General features: G+C 35.3%; 2 protein-coding genes across 12 annotated transcripts in view; both read left to right on the top strand.

Annotated features, from left to right (window-relative positions):
• The first annotated feature begins 214 nt into the window (after window positions 1–214).
• LOC128163629 (uncharacterized) overlaps window positions 215–17,041 on the top strand; it is a 29,740-nt gene continuing 12,913 nt past the window's right edge. The window contains exons 1-3 of the mRNA XM_052827257.1: window positions 215–1,626; window positions 2,631–2,851; window positions 3,394–3,492. Coding sequence (XP_052683217.1) covers window positions 236–1,626; window positions 2,631–2,851; window positions 3,394–3,492 — 1,711 coding nt within the window. The 5' untranslated portion in view covers window positions 215–235. The remainder of the gene's footprint in view (window positions 1,627–2,630; window positions 2,852–3,393; window positions 3,493–17,041) is intronic.
• Window positions 5,568–13,730, top strand: LOC128163630 (uncharacterized). 11 transcript variants are annotated; one of them, XR_008240837.1, is made up of 5 exons: window positions 5,602–5,656; window positions 6,160–6,255; window positions 9,718–9,820; window positions 11,744–11,821; window positions 12,528–13,730. XR_008240837.1 is itself a non-coding variant. In XM_052827260.1 (5 exons), the coding sequence occupies exons 2-5, from the start codon at window positions 8,655–8,657 to the stop codon at window positions 12,424–12,426; spliced, it is 297 nt and encodes a 98-aa protein (XP_052683220.1). In that variant the 5' UTR covers window positions 5,713–6,261; window positions 8,493–8,654; the 3' UTR covers window positions 12,427–12,519. The 11 variants fall into 11 exon arrangements, 2 of the variants coding, with proteins under 2 accessions (XP_052683220.1, XP_052683218.1); XR_008240838.1 differs by having other exon boundaries at window positions 6,160–6,261; window positions 9,718–9,802; XR_008240834.1 differs by having other exon boundaries at window positions 5,603–5,656; window positions 6,160–6,261.

Raw genomic sequence — 17,041 nt, 5'->3', positions numbered from 1 at the left:
ATTATTTAATCAAAATGAATTTAATGTTAAAATTTGGACGTTTTTCTTTATCTCTGTACAGAACTGAATTTTCTAAGGTGATCAACATATAATCAAAATGTGGCTAAAACAATTCGGCTCTCTTTCAACGGTAGGAAAATCAAGAAGTAATGACGACCACAGTGCTATATTGTTGATTTTTCTCTCACAGGTTCTGAAAAAAAAACAAAAAACAAAAAACAAAACTGAAGCAACAATGAGGAGTAACGTTATTTATCCGGATTCCCTGGACGAAACAAAGTCCATGGGCTCGTACCTATCCCATGAGTCCTTGCGGGGTTTTCAGGAAATTGTCCGGAACAACGCCAGAGAATCCTCATTCCACAGGGTATTAAAATACTGGAAAATGATTCTGATAATTCTAATTCCAGTCCTAGCTCTTCTGTATCTTACTACTAACAGTCTCCTGAAGGCTTCTGAAGTTAAAAAATCGACTGTTAGCGCAATTACGGAAGTCACGAGCGCTAAGAAGTTAGCGAATTTAATTCAGATGTTACAACGAGAAAGGGGTATTTCGGCCACGTTTCTGAGCGCCAACGGAAACAGAAGTCAAGCATCGGACGCCATGTTTGCGGCGAGAGAAAATACGGACTTGGCCTTTGTTGATGTGCAAGAGCATGGTAATACTGTTGACATGAATGGGACTCCATACACCATGTTAATGCTCAGAGAAAGCGTGTACTTCGCGCGAGAAAGGATAGGCAATGATTCCGTTCTTGTCGAAGATCATTTAAACTTCTATACGGATTTGAATAATGTATTGATGAATTCTATGTTCGGAGACATAAATATTTCCAAAGATCAAAACTACTTTGTTGACATCGTTGCATTCTCGTCTATTTTAAGATGGACAGATATTATTGGACTCTTGCGTGCTCGAATAGCTTTCCAGTACGCGACTTGCGACTTCGATACCAAGACGCTTCAGAATTATATGTTCCTTTCGGGTCAGGCTGTTGCGTACAAGATAGTTTTTACTTCTTACAGCAGTCTGATGAAGGATGCATTCTCAAAACAAGAGCAAAGCACCGAGGAATACCTGAACGAAGTAAAGAACTCGGCTTGGGATGATTTATTTAGAAAGCAGTGCGTGTCTTTGTCAAAAGAAGATCGATTGTCATTAGGATTGCTGTGGTTTAAAAACATTACAAAATTCATCGATTTTGCTTTTGATGTGAAACAACGGCAGTCGGAAATTCTAACTACCAAGATGCTCAAACGGAAGTCTCAGGCAGCGTATGATTTCAATCTATACCTCTCGGTGCAGATCGTCGCCACCATTTTGTGTTTCGTTCTGACCACGTGGTACATCATCTGCATCGATAAAGTAACGTTTAAAATTGCCAAGCACGCACTGACAATTAAATCTCAGAGCCGTGAGCTTTTGGTGGAGAAGCGACTGTCTGAGAAACTACTGTTCCAGATGCTACCCAGGAACATAGCAACTGCACTGAAAGAAACGGGCGAGGTTACTGCCGAGTGTTTCCAGGAAGTGACGATTCTGTTTAGCGACATTGTCAACTTCACAGAGATGGGGTCCAGAAGTACCCCGATGCAGATCATTGATTTGCTTAATGATTTATATGGGTACGTCTCGATTTCTACTTTTTGAGGTGCAGGGATAGCTTTGAAATAAAAAAAAAAGAGAAAAAAAATGTTTTAATGTAATTATACTTTGCAGAAAATTGGCAAAACAATTTTTTTTATGAAATTCCCACATAATAAATTTTCATACAACCCAAAGTTCATTCATTTTCATATTATCATTTTATGTTGATGGTTAAGGTCACTTGTCCTGTTCTCTTTCAACTCATATATGTGAGTCATCAGCAATGTTCCTTGTGTGAACAAGCATATAATTTGAACTGCTTTAGTAAAACTATGTCGACATTTATTCGTTTTTATTCTTTTGGTTTCAAAATGCAAGAATCTTATGATAAACAGATGAGCTGACTTTCATTTATGTACAAACTGCTGTTTAGAACAACGGCTTTAAAGAACATTTTAATGTTGTCCAAAGAAGTCGAAAGAGGAGGGAAAGGGGGGGGGGGGTAATTTTGGTTTTCAAATGGCAAACCCCAAGTGATTAAGTGCAAGGAGAGGAATGTACCACAGTATATTATAGTATTGATCAGACCCAACTCTACCCCAACTAAACCGTAGGTTTACTTTCGCGGTTTACTTTGGATTATTCTGGGTTTACTAGAGCAGACACAAAGGAAACCAAATGAAAACCAAGAGAGGACACAGAGAGTAAACCCAATTAAAGGTAGACCCCTGAAAGCAGACGTTACATGTGTATTCAGAATATACATGGGTCAGGAATTACAGGCAGCAAGATGGTAAGATAAAAGACGGGTCTACTTCTTAGTTAATTCAGCGCGTTAAGTGGACCCCAAAAGCAAACCTCAAGTATCCCCAAGGTTAACCTCGAGTGGATCAAAAGTAAATCCTGATTGGATGCAAATGTTTAAAAAAAAACGAACCCAGAGTAAACCCCAAGTAAACACCAAAAGTAAACCCAAAGTATAGTTGGGGTCTGCTTTGGTGCTAGGATGGGTCTGCTCGGTACTGATGTGTTTGTGTTGCAGTCTGTTCGATGACCATATCGAAAAGTACGACGTCTACAAAGTGGAAACCATTGGAGATGCTTACATGGTGGCCAGTGGAGTTCCGGTTCTGAATGGAAATGCGCATGCAACCCACATCTGCAATCTTGCCCTTGACCTTCAACAATTAATGAAGGAGTATCGTGTTCCAGGGTCATTCCAAAGAAAAGAAGAAGTGAAGATAAGGATCGGCATTCATTCAGGTGAACAGTTCAATGATATACTGTAAACCAACTATTTTCGCAACCATTTTATTTTGCCATTTACCGGAGATAAACTTGTTCGCGATGACAATTTTTCGCGACTTTGATATAACACCCGCTTTGATATAACACTCGTACAGCAAAGACAAGGTCGCGGCGAAAAATATTCGCGACGAAAAGGTTGTCGTGAATCTCGTAAAAAAAATTCTTGCACGCAATTATAATATGGTTTACATTATGTCTCCACTTCATAATGATGTAACTTGAATACTTGACCTTATATTGAAACAAATGAAGAAATTTTGTTTTTAAAAATGGTGTGTTTAATCACAATTTTCTTACTGAACTAAAATTATGTGAATAATACAAAGAAAGGGTTTTTTTTCTTTAATTAGGGAAACGGTGGTCAGATTCCTATGATATTTTCCTTCAATGGATATTTAATTAAGATATTGAAACCAACATCACATATTTCTTTTAAGATCAACAGCACACAGCTGTACACTAACCTGTCATTGTGTTATTGACCATTTTGTTTCCAGGTCCCTGTGTCGCAGGAATCGTCGGCCGGAAGATGCCGCGGTATTGTCTCTTTGGCGACACCGTTAACACCGCCTCTAGAATGGAATCCACAGGTCAAGGTCAGTACTTTTCTTTTGCAAGAAAAAGAAAATTCCGAAATTCCAAAATTTTAATTTGCATGTTTATTTAGTATTGGTCTTATCCAGACTCTTGTGTTATAACAACCATGCTACAAGGACTAGTCGCCATCGAGAAATATTTGTGATGACAAAGTGAACCTCGTTAAAAAATTCCTACAAGGGAATAAAAGTTTATGTACAGTACATAGGCGTCGGAACCGGGGGGGGGGGGGGGGGGGGCTAGGGGGGCTTAGCCCCCCCCCCCCCCACTTTTTTTGCAAATTTATACCTTACCATTAGAAACATAGCATAATAGAGGGTTCAGCCCCCCCACTTTTTATCGCAGGAAAGATTATTGTTTTTAAATTGAAAGAGTGAAAAGTTGGATTCAGAAGCATACACCCCCCCCTCCACGGATTAGGAATTTCTTGATTTTGGGAAAAAAAGTTGGGTAAGTAATTTTTTTTTTAAGGGGAAGTATAGGTATACCCCCCCCCCCCCCCCCCCACGGATTAGGATTTCCATGATTTTGGGAGTTATTTTTTTCTCAGTATTTCAGAGGATTAGTCTAGCCCCCCCACTTTCAATTTGCTTCCGACGCCAGTGCAGTATATACAAGTTAATACTACACAAATCGAACAACTGTTGCGTTAATAAATACTGTATGCAGGGACTGCCACTGCCACTGTTTTACTTTCGCTCCTTTCGCCTTTGTTGACCGCGGGTGGTTTAAAGACTGAGTGAACTGTAAAGTGGCAGAGTTTTTTCTCTCTCTTTTACACAACTGTGTCAGTTCGAATTTAAAACGGAATGAAACTTTTCACAAGAAGGGGGAAGGAACACGGGGCGAAATTAACGCTGGAAACAGTTCTTTTTCTCGCCCCGTGCTACTTTTTAAACCCACTTCTAATGCATATACTATTAGAAAACAACTCCTTAAATCAAAGTGCGTTAATGTCCATGGTTTGATAGCTGGTCGATATATGCCATTCACATTTAGGGTTTAGCCATTCATTTCTTTGTCTTTTTATGAGGTTTTATTAATTTCTAATCGGGATTTATTTCTTTGGTCAGAATAGGTATGGTACATTAGGACCCGATTTTGCTATAGAAAACAAATTAAGTTCTCCGTAATATATTGTAATAAAAACATATTAACATATCACGATACTAAAAAAAAAAACATATTTATTAGTTTAACATTATGTATTATTCTATTTTAAGTCCATAGAAATATAACTAGCACCAGGGACAGACTAATAAAAAAAAAGTATTACGCCTACGAATATAAATTAATTTTTCTATCATCTGCCGACGTCATTGGATGAGTTTATCTCACCGCTAGTTAATCACTTGATGTCGAGAATAATTTTTAATCTTCTGCTTAACTGTGGTTGTTTCAATATTCGTGAGCATTCATTTTCGTGGGTAAAATAAACATCGCAGGTTCACGTATACCTAAGTCCGTGAGTATTGATCCTATCAATACTATGTGTAGTTCCACCCGATCCGTACCGTTATCATCTTTTCCTAAAAGAAATCTATCAAGTTTTTTCATCTTTTAGTAGGAGACAACGGAATTCCGTGGTTCCGTACAGATTGACAAGAGACTTTTAGTAAAAGAACTCTGTCTCCGTATATAGGCCTTATGCGAAGAGCAAGACTTGATAAAGCGCTGTTAGAAAAAGAATCCGTGACGGATTGAAAACAACTGTTAGAAGAAGACAACGTTCTGCAAGCCGCAATTTATGGACGAACCCGATTTAAAAATAATTCAATGTGTGCTTTTGTACAGAACAATGAAATGATTAAAAAAAATTATTATTCATAAATCAATTTCTCTAGCTTAATACGGAATACAAACTGTACCGCAATCCATGGTACATAGGAAAACTTGATAGGCTAATATGTACAACATTTACGTTTTTTATAGAGTACATGATTTAAATGAAACTCTCTTAATACAAATAAAATCATTAAAAATGTAAAAAAAAAAAAAAACAAAACATTTGACAAGTTGAATGATGAATTAAAAATAAGACACCCCCCCCCACCCCCGTTGTTAACATCTTGACTTTTCACTTTTAATATTCTACCCGTACAATGTAGTCGGGATCGTCTTCCTCCATTTTGACCTTCGGATTCAGCAACGTTCCTAGAAAAGGTGATGCATAAAATAGTTGTTTTCATATATTTTCATGGATATAAAACATTTTAACAAACTTATATCGTATTTATATACATCTGTACCATATCGTTCACATATTTGTGGAGGTTTAACGTTGGCATTTCTGTTTCAAGGTGGTTCAAACACGTTGTAAATAATCCCTCTTTTTGGGAAATGGATCTATTTGTACACATTGTAACCTACATGTCATTCATTTATCAGATGATTGGAATCCACGAGGCTATATTGGGGCATTACCCGGATATAGCTTTCGTTTAATTTGTTACTTTTATTCAGACAAACTGAGGGTGGTTGCAGGATTCAAAAATGGTGTCTTTTTTTTTTGGGGGGGGGGGATTGCAGGAAACACAACATGAACTATATATTTGTTTTTAGCTCACCTGAGCTAAAGGCTCAAATGATCTTTTCTGATCATAAGCCTTAAGTCATTGTTGTTGTTGTTGTTGTCATATAAACTCTTCACATTTCATCTTCTCCAGAACCACTGGGCCTATTTCAACCATACTTGGTACTGTACATGGTACAATGCGTCACGTGTGACGTCACAATCAGAAACATGGCTTCAAATCGAAAAAGTATGGGTAAGCTGAATGAATGGATATATCATTTACTTATCAGGCATATCAAAAATGGAAATATTATTATGTGTTTTAAGGCTGATTTCATGTGTCAATATAATGTTTAAATGGACCCTGTCTATGCTAGCCTATACTGTTACATAAAAAATCCTTCCTGCATTTGGAGGTCCAACTTTACCAAAAGTTGAAAAGTAATGAGCCTACACTGGTGGTACTCGCTGAGTACCATTTCTCGCCAGTGCAGTCGCACCCCACTATTACAGTCAGTTCTTATCACAGATAGTGTACATATGTAAGAGGTCTGATACATACTAGTAGCTCAATTAATCCACAGTTTACAAAAGTTATGTCCTTGGATGCCATCTTTAGGGAAACCCATATTCCGTATTTCTCATTGTACCTTTTTTAGTTTAGAGTTTTCTTACTTTGTCATTTAACATTATTATACCTCTTTTTATTTTTCACTGTATAAGATTTTTGCTGATTCCCTGAAAATTGCTGTAAACAGACTGATTCCCTGAAAAGATGCGTCAGTTCGATGAACTGATACATGATCATACATCCCTTTTCAGAACACTTAATAATTTCTTTTAACCAAAGGAAAAGTTCCTAAATATTCCAAATAAAATCATGAATATTCATAACAATATCTTTTAATTCTAGTTGCAATGTCCTTTAAATTTTGATTGGCAATAAGTCTTCATCTTTTTCATATAGCATAACTTGTCTTTGTCACAGTACATCATGCTTGCAATTTAATTATATTTATTTTGACGTTATAACTTGTTGGATACACAAAGAATTATAATTATTTGAATTTGATTGTTTGTATCGGTATAGTAAAACAGTAATAGTATATCATTGAGGGAGTCAGCAAGATTCCAGTTCCCCTCAAGCTAACCTTTTTCCGGAGGCGAAGCAATTTTTGCAATGTGTGAATTAGACTATTTTTATATCTATAAATAATATTTCAAAATAATTGTAAATAATAACAAAATACATTGTCTCTACATAAGACAACGGACCATTACAACTTACTATGTATACATGTCATGGTTTTATTATAAGAACCACATACATGCGACCACATACCATAACAACCATGTATAACATGTCATGGTCTCATTATACAACTATATACATGAGGCCAGGGACCATGACAACCTCTTTACATGTGATGGTCTTATTATAACTGTAACAGAGACACTTATTGCCTCTGCTGGGGTTTTGAACCAAGGTCCTCTGGCACGCCAGTCCAGCACTCTACCGATCGAGCTAAAGGGTAAACCCACTAGGCAGAGATAGTAGGAATGCCATATACCTGACTCTACCACATTGTCCCCCTCCAAGGAAAGAGGCATCCCTACTCTCCTGGAGTGCCAACACCTATGGGGCGAAGTACTAGAGACACCCGCCAGAGAATACCCAGGTCCCAACGTGAGCGCCAATTGTAACAGATACACTACTGCCTCTGCTGGGGTTTTGAACCCGGGTCCTCTGGCACGCAAGTCCAGCACTCTTCCGATCAAGCTAAAGGGTTAACCCACTAGCCAGAGCTAGTAGGATCGAATGCCATATACCTGACTCTACCACATAACAACCGCATGTCCGCAGACCATTGCAACCATATAAACCTATCATGGTCCCATTAAAACAACTTACCCCGTAATACATGAGACACCAGACTATTACATAACCTACATACACAACATGGTTTCATTATTACAACTTCATACATGAGACCATGGACCATTCAAAGTCTCGTTATAAAAACTACCTTACATTTATTAGACCCATTAATACTGTAGCATTCTACATACATGTCATGCATGGCTTATTATTAGCAGCCACATTAAAGACATTATGAATAATTACATCCAACACACGTCATGTTCTCTACATAACAACCTAATATTGGACACCATGAACGTTAACCATATTGTAAGACATCTACAGGTGTATCATGCAGGTATATCCCTCTAACTATTTTTAGAATCGGTAGGACAACAAAGTAGTGCCTTTAAGCAAAATAGTCCCTATACTTGCAGAGTGTATATACTTATTGGGACATTTTAAATCAGAATGCTTGACACATGTCAGAAAATAGATTTTGCAATTTTAAAAACATGTGTCAAAATTGAATTATCATTTGAAGGAAAGAATTGAAATTGTTTGATGTACACCCTAGGCCTTTCCAAATCTGAGAAATTTCTTAATTTGACTTTCATTTTCAGAGTTTTTCAATACAGCGAATTTTGCCGGAAAACGAATCCGACTTCAAACCACGAAATTTTAACAGGAAAGAGACAATTTGATGAGCTTTCATTCAAGAGGTCCCTCGTTGCTGAACAAAAATATTGCCTGAGCTATGAACCCTATTGTTAACATTACTGCCTATGGAAAATGCATTGGTGGATTATACCCATGCAAGGCAAATATCAGTGTCTTTAGCATTAACAAACCTGGTTGGACGGTAACTTTTTGTTTGTAAAATCCTTAAAAAAAAAACATGTCCAAGATCGTATGGTTAAACTATGTGATTGATTAACGATCTGTTTGTCAGTACAGAATAGTACATTTAAAAAAGGGACAATTTAAGCTCTGCTGGCACCATATTGTCTGTCCATCCATCTTTCCGTCCATTTGTGTATCCAAGATCTCTTGTCAGGATCTTAGTATATCTTCTCTCCTCTTTGCCCAATCTGTCTTATACTTAACCCATATTTAGGTAATATTTTTAGGCTTTGAAAACATAGTTTCTACAAGAAGATCATGGGTCATTACAACCTAAATATGTGTCATGGTCTCATTATACCAACTACATGTACGAGACTCAGGACCATTACAACCTACAGTCCATACATGTCATATGGTCTCATTATATCAACTTAATCCATTCATGAGACTACAAACCATCTTATTGTCTATTACTTGAGTAGGGCTCTTTTAGATGGTCAACAATTCAATAATATTTATTGGTTTGTATCTGTGATGGTCAGACCTATTCGAAAACCCTTTGTAGAGCACCAGACTAGAGATTCGAGGGGAAGAATTCGATGCCCGGTCTGGTCCTTCATTATTTCTCCCATCCCGTTACATTTGGTGGCTTGACCAGCCCCCGAAACTAACAGGTGAACTTCTGCCAGGGGAAGAGCCTTGGGTGAGCTTGGAGGGTGAAGATTATTTAAGGTGCAAGAAATGTGACGGTCATGCCGGTTCGAATACGGGCACTTGATAGCTCAGTTGATAGAGCATCTGACAAGAGATTCAGGGGGTCAGGGTTGGAATCCTAGATGCAGAAAATGTGCACAAAATATCTACAAAACATCTAAGTGTTCACACTGACACAGTATTGAGCTAGTAACCTTACTTATATTGTACATGTACCGGTACTTGGAAAAAAACTAGATCTGTTACACCAATTAGCTAGATAATCCAATAAATATTTTAAATTTGCAGTGTAACATTGGCTGAGAAAAAGAAAATGGTCTTGGTGACAAACAAGAAAAAGTTGGGCCCAGCTTTACAGAATGAGGAGGTTCAGGTGTGTGTTGTTTATCAGGTAATAATTTAATTCTGGTTGTAACGCGCTTTCATATTGGCTAGAAAAATTATTTTATATCGTATAAAGAATGTTGCCTACGTCATAGTAAGACTAACGTCAAAAACGTATCAATACGCATGACGTTACGTTTGAATTTTGTACAATTTTACGTCATTTTAAAGGTCAAACAACCGTTTTTATCTACAAAGAAGAGTAAAAAAATTAAATTATAAGCAATGAATTCAATATTTATTAGTTTTATACGGTATAAAATGGTTTGAAACAGTTTACGCTTTTTATAAACCGCTTCGCTGTTTATAAAGCGTAAACTGTCCCAAACCATTTTATATCGTATAAAACAAATAAATATTGAATTCATTCCTTAAATAAAAAAAAGGATGAATTACCGTAATATTGTTTGATACCATACAACATTGTCCTTTTTGTAAGACTACATGAAGTATTGTATTATGTTTTTTTCCCAAAATTCAGAGAGTTGTAAAGACCCTTTCATAATTGATGCATGAGCAGAAGCAATAGAATAAAATCTAGATTTGGATCGTAAACTGTTGCTGAAATAATCACATATGAAAAAGAAATATTCATACCAAATTTGCACTATCTAAAGCGACTGTTATGTGAGGTAAACACATTAAATATTGCAATATTTATTGCATCTATATGCAACTGTTATACAATGAAAACAAGTTTTGTAAGATAATGCAGTAGGACCTCTCTACTGATCAGGTAATTGGACATTTAAATGTGCGCCAATGCGATTAAATGTGCGGCGTTTATGCGATCATGTGTTACATGGTACATGTACTAACGCTCATGTGAGTCAGATTGGGTATGTATACTGCTTGTTCAATTCCAACGCTGTGCTTGGAGATTTAGTGATGTCAAGGAGGTATTGTTGCTGCAGCATCCATGGTCAAATATTCACATTTAGTGTAATTTCCCCTTATGTTTGCATTGGAAGCCAGCATTACGTTTAATTTTCTGTAAACAAACTTAGCCTTGTCAGATCGCATGAGCACAAATTAAGTATTGTCATCACAGGTTTAAATTTTTTTATTATTGGAAGATCAAATGAAACGTTCAAACTTATATAACCAATTTGATATGTGATTATGAAAAATAATTCTTTAATCATATCTAATCACTAAAAAAGAAAATTCCTGACTAATTTCTGGCAGTAAATTTTTAGTTGTGGAAGTGAACTGAATAACATAACAAGATTATGCCGCCAGAAAGATCTAAACTCCATTAGATACAAATTTTAAAATCATTATTAAGCTGACATTAACCAATCTCAGGAGTATGTATTATGCAGTAAATTAAATGAGCTTTTTGCTATAAACCTATTTTTATAAAGTTGTCTGCCCTTTACAAACATTAGGAAAAAATCATTTTCCCAAAATATGTAAGGTAAATAATGAATTTTGGCATTTTCAAAATTTCAAAGGTGAACCTTTGTCATTTAATAAACCCTTAAAATCACACCGAGATTTTAGTGATCATTTGAAAAACATGGTTGCAAACAAACATAGATATGGGCAGCTGCGATTTCTCTTTTAAAAAGTGTGAATAGACAAAACATTGCAAGACATTTGTATTACTGTTTGTGCATTGCATTACGATAATTTGGATTGCATTTGGTCGTGTCTGAATGTGTGCATGTCCACTTTTTTGAGGAGACTGGACGCAATTACTAAAATGCATGCAACGAATGTGAGACATCATGCAACATTGCAAGAGCCAAAACATTCTGATCACAAAGTGTTGTATAGTGCACCAATTGCGAAAGGGTTTTTAGTAAGCTAAAATAGCTTTTTGAATCATGCAACATCAGATGGTCCAAGTTAGCATTGTTGTTCTTTTGTTCAATTCTACTTCAATTTCATTGGAATTCATCAATTGTCTGCTGGTATATTTTAGATGTGGATAAGGATATTCTGCCATGCTTCACTTCAAAAGAAGATGCCACGCCTCATTTTGCAGTGTCCAAAGGTCCAAGTAAGCATTGTTTTTGTCAAACTTTAAAGGAAGATACTTAGCTAGGCCTTGTACCTCTCTGGGCATTTCCTCAGGATTAATCACTGTATTATGTATATTTCATGTAAAGGAATATTTCATACCCTTCCTTACTACGATGTGACATACAGTCAAACTTCTTTATCTTGAACTACATGTAGATGGGACTGTTAAAAACTTCAAGATACCCAAGTATTTGAGATATCGAGGGTAAAATACATACTCAAATAAATAAGTAGTTTGGACTTACAGATCACTTCGACATATCCATTGTATTCGAGATATCAGTGTTTGAGAAATCAAAGTTCAAATGTTCTATACTTTTGGTCATATGTAAATAGAGGAGCCATACCTTGCTCTGCATTATCAGATGATTTTAGCATGCAAGCACATGTATTTTGAAAAATGAAAAGTTGGGTAATAAAACTTTGAGAAGAATATGATAAAAAAAATTTAATCAGCACCTAACCGCACAAAATAATAAAAACAGAAGGATTTCCAGAAAATTAATCATTGAACTAATATTTTAGAACAAGATCCTGTTCCACCCTCTGCTTTGGACACAGTATATATTGGAGTCATTTTAGATGAATGAAGAGCCAATCAGATGAAATGAACTAGCTTCATTTATTTTACAATAATTTGTAAACAAGTGATAACAATTTATATCAGTAACTTTTGTTGGCAGGGTTGATAGTGCAATGTCATCAATGATGCTGGAGGAAGCTTGAAAGCCTGAAGAAAATCCACATGTCCAAGTGAATGACTACGATACCCTTTCACACACAGCCACTGTCGATTACAGGGATCCAACTCGGATGAGCTTCTTGGTACACTAATCCTTGACATTTGAGGAACCTTCTCAAGCAAGAGTACACCTGTCGTGTTTGCAGTTTCAAATGTGTTTAGATATTACAATGTATAAAGAATAAGTATAAATGTTGTTAATCATACTAAGATTATCATGCTATTTCTTATGAGAGTTCATTGTCCATTAGATTGTGAAAGATGTATAATACAAATCCTAATGGATTTATAGACTACTCAATTATTAAAAGAGTGTAAAATGCAAGATTTGATATTTTCTTAAAGATATTGATTAGTTAATTATCTAGCATTAACAAACTTTAGTAGAAGGTTTAAAAGTGGATGTAAATGCATATATTGATCTGCATTTTAAGTTTTTTGTTTTTTTTTAATTTCAACTCCTGACAGTGTATATATTTATATACTTATTCTGCAATGACTTTTCCATATATGCATTCAACACAGTTAAGGAATGAATTTAAGTTCTACCTATATTATACGATATAACATAACTTGGGGCAGTTTACGCTTTATAAACCGCGAAGTGGTTTATAAAAAAGCGTAAACTGTTCCAATTATGTTATAATCATATAACATAGGTAGAACTTAAATTTATTCCTTATAATTTAATTTTTTAGTTCTAAAATCAGAAAATAGGGCCCACTTATTAGTTAAAAGATGTTAATTTGTACAAAATTTAAACGTAATGTCAAGAGGATTAATACGTTTCGCACGCGCGTCCTATTATGATGTAGGCAAGTTATGTTATACGATATATATGAATTTGTTTAGCCAATCAATTGAGGCGTTACAATCAGAATTAAATTATTCAGTTATAGAAAGTAATGTTTTTATTTTTCATGTTCAGGTTGATAATTGTATTGCTATCTGATTTGTAGATTGTGACTGTATACAATTGGTTTGCATTATTTCTTTCTTGTGAAAATACATGTACATGTCATTTACAATATTTATGCATTATCTGTGCTGTTTATATTTTTATGGCATGCTTTTACTTATTGAATATTACTTATTCAATATGAAGGACTGCATGTAAGGTATCTTTAACATGTTAATAGCAATGTTTGGGGGAATTTTGTTTGGTATGCTGATCATTTGTACTTTTTATTTGCAAACTCTAATTTTGCCTATTTCTTAAAATAATTTTTAAAAAGCCCTAATGAGAAAATTACATGTGAAATCAGACAAGAAGTTCTGTATATATAGCTTCTTTTCAAGTATCATACATCTATTTCACAAACAAAAATCATGATTTTTATTAACAGGAGTTTATGGAAAACTTTTTTTTAAATTGTCTTTTATGTATCACAGCTTCTTTAAAAATCTGTTATACACTGTACTTACAAAAAGTATCCAGAGTAACTTAGAGAAAATTATTTATTTACTATTTCACCCTTTTTGATAATTGAATCTTGGAGTTGTGCATGTAATTTATGTGTTAGAGATAAGTCCTCCTTTGTTGTATTTCTTCATATTTTACAATCATCTTGTTTTACATGCATGTAATGTGTTATATTCTGATCTTTTACATAGACTATACAACATTAGAAAAAGACATGATTTTTATATTATTTTTGATATATGAATAAAAATGATTTAAAATACAAAAAAAATAAAGCAGATTTAGAACAGAAAAACCAAGCAGAATTTCCTGGATGCGGGAAATTATAATGATATTATTTTTAAATTAGTTTTTATTTAAATACGATCGTGTGGGTCAGACGAACAAAAAATTATATTGGTGTGGCCTAACATAACTTCTTAATTTAAAGAATTAATTAGTTTACATAGACTGTGCTTATAAGTACTATGAAATATGTATCATAAACACTAATAAATCAGCAAGAATTTAATCAGAATGATGTTCTGTGTTTGTTTGTATTAATAAGATATGTATGTGGAATTCTTTTTTGGGAGCATTGCCAATGTGGAAATTGCATGCATTCTTGTAATTAATAGCACTTCATTCTACATCTACACTTTTCCTAAAGAGGACATTTATTAATGTCTGAAATATATCCTATCATTTATTTTACCGGTAAGTTAAATGAAGTATTCCCGATAGTAATAAATGTCAGTATTCAAGTGAGCAGTGCTGTCAAAATGCTGCCTCGATCTCAAGACATTTTCATTCGTTCTTGAAAATGTTTTAGGCACAACAATTACTGAGTAAAATTTTCCTGGATACGGAGGTTAGCAGAAAATAATTTTCTTGTTTATTCAGGGGAATTTATCCAAAGAGTTATAGCCTTTCACAATCCGGATATCTGATTATTTTCAGGGAAAACGATATGTGCATGGGAACTTGCTAAGTGGTCAAATTTTTACCGATACGAACATATAAATGTTAACTCACTTGAGGAAGAGTCAATGAGTGGTGTTCGAATAGCAAAATAAGTCAACTGTAACTGTCTCCTTACTAAAACACACCAAATATTCATCTAAATTTAGTTATAAAGTACATTTGTTCAAAGTTCGGTCACTGCATTATCCCGGAGATTATGTATGTGTTAATTGTTGACCTTATTAATAAATATTATTCATATATGTCTAACCTACAAATAAAAACAACTTCCAGACTCTTGTGTGTCTTTAGGGCTAACTGGTGTCTTCTTGTCTATATAGTCTTCAAATGTTTCTGTTTGTCACTTTGTACAAGTAAATAAGACCTTTTATTCTATAAAGTTATTGATAGTGTGATGTTTTTCGTACTCCCCATAAACATCACAACAATTTTGCGTGAGAGTGGAAAAGTCACTTGCTTCAAGTGAAACGCTTTACAAGAACGGAATTAATGTGTTTTGTGTGTTGAATACGCTTATCACTGAATGAAATATACGTGCACGTTTTTCAATTCATTTATTCTTGAACACTTTTTTATTGTTAATTTTACTTTACTTATTCACACCGTAGTAGAGATGGTACGTGATGTGTATTAATATATGCAATTGTTGTTTATATCACGTATAGGAAATTTAATTAAAATTTATAGAAAATTGAAATCTGGAGAGCAGAACAGATAAAAGGGGCTTATTTTTAGGAGATGCAAAATTTTCAAAATGTTTCGACATGACTACATTTTGCTGGCACAATCTCATTTTATTTGTTTGGTTTCGAAGTACATGTCATTATTATAACATGTTGCGAGACCATTTCGATATCATTTTCCATTCCAAATTCAATAAAACAATTGTATCCATAGATACAATTACATGTACATTCTAACAAACGAACATATATTTCAGAGATTTCAATGGTACATATACCATTGACATTCTCAATAAAAACTGGACGCAAAATAATGACATTCGTCTCCTATGTTAGTACAGATTCCTTTTTTTCTAATTACATCTTCCACCTAAATTCCTGTTTCATTTGGTAACTCATTTACTAAAACTGATGATATGATAGTATTTCTAAGTAACTGATACTATGGGTGCCGCCGTCTGTCTAATATGAAATACTTCGTTTCATATGAATTTATATAAAATACCAGAAATGTCTCCCGCTAAGCTAAGTTTCAACAGTCGTGCACTCTCCATTCTTGTGTGTTGGACCCGTAAATGGTTAAGGGTTGGGGTTAAGATAGCGGTTCCGATAAGGGTTGAGATAGGGAATAGGGGTTAGGGTGGAGGTTGGGGTGGAGTTAAGTTAGGTGTAAGGTACGTGGGGGATTAAAATTAGGCTTAGCTATAGGGTTGAGATGGAGATTGAAGTTAGGGCTAAGCGGGAGGGGTGGGGGGGGGGGTTGAAGCTAGATTTATGGTTAAGGTTGGTATTGAAGTTAGGCTTAAGGTGGGGGTTGAAGTTAGGGTTATGGTAGGTTGAAGTTAGGGTTAGGGTTGAAGTGAGGGTTAGGGTTATGGTGAGTTGAAGTTGGGGTTAGGGTTGAAGTGAGGGTTAGGGTTATGGTGAGAGTTAGGGTTAGGATTATGGCTGAATTTTTTGGGGTTTGGTTTAAGGTACGGGTTAAGTTAGGGTTATGGTAAGGGTTGAAGTTAGGGTTATGGTAGGTTGAGTTAGGGTTGAAGTTAGGGTTATGGTAGGTTGAGTTAGGGTTAGGGTTGAAGTTAGGGTTAGGGTGATGGTAAGGGTTGAAGTTAGGGTTAGGGTTGAAGTGAGGGTTAGGGTTAATTATGGTGAGGGTTGAAGTTAGGGTTAGGGTTGAATTAGGGTTGGAGTTAGGCTCAGGGTTGCTGTAAGGATTGATGTTAGGGTTAGGGTTGAGGTGGGAGGAATTGGGGCTGTTAAGGCTAAGGCGGGGGGGGGGTTAATGTTATAGGCGTAGGGTTGAATTTTGACGAGTAAGTAAAATGTAATTAAATGATGAGTAATCATTAATTAAGGTGAAACCAATGACACCTGCTTCGGTGA

The sequence above is a fragment of the Crassostrea angulata genome, chromosome 9, assembly GCF_025612915.1.
Source record: "Crassostrea angulata isolate pt1a10 chromosome 9, ASM2561291v2, whole genome shotgun sequence".
In the NCBI taxonomy this organism is placed as follows: Eukaryota; Metazoa; Mollusca; class Bivalvia; order Ostreida; family Ostreidae; genus Magallana; species Magallana angulata.
This window is presented reverse-complemented; position numbering and strand designations above follow the sequence as displayed.

Coding starts and splice junctions, on each gene's coding strand:
- LOC128163630 (XM_052827258.1), top strand. CDS start 8,655: ATGGAAAATGCATTGGTGGATTATACCCATGCAAGGCAAATATCAGTG. Junction 8,732..9,717: donor TTAACAAACCTGGTTGGACG/GTAACTTTTTGT, acceptor TTAAATTTGCAG/TGTAACATTGGCTGAGAAAA. Junction 11,822..12,369: donor TGCAGTGTCCAAAGGTCCAA/GTAAGCATTGTT, acceptor CTAATATTTTAG/AACAAGATCCTGTTCCACCC.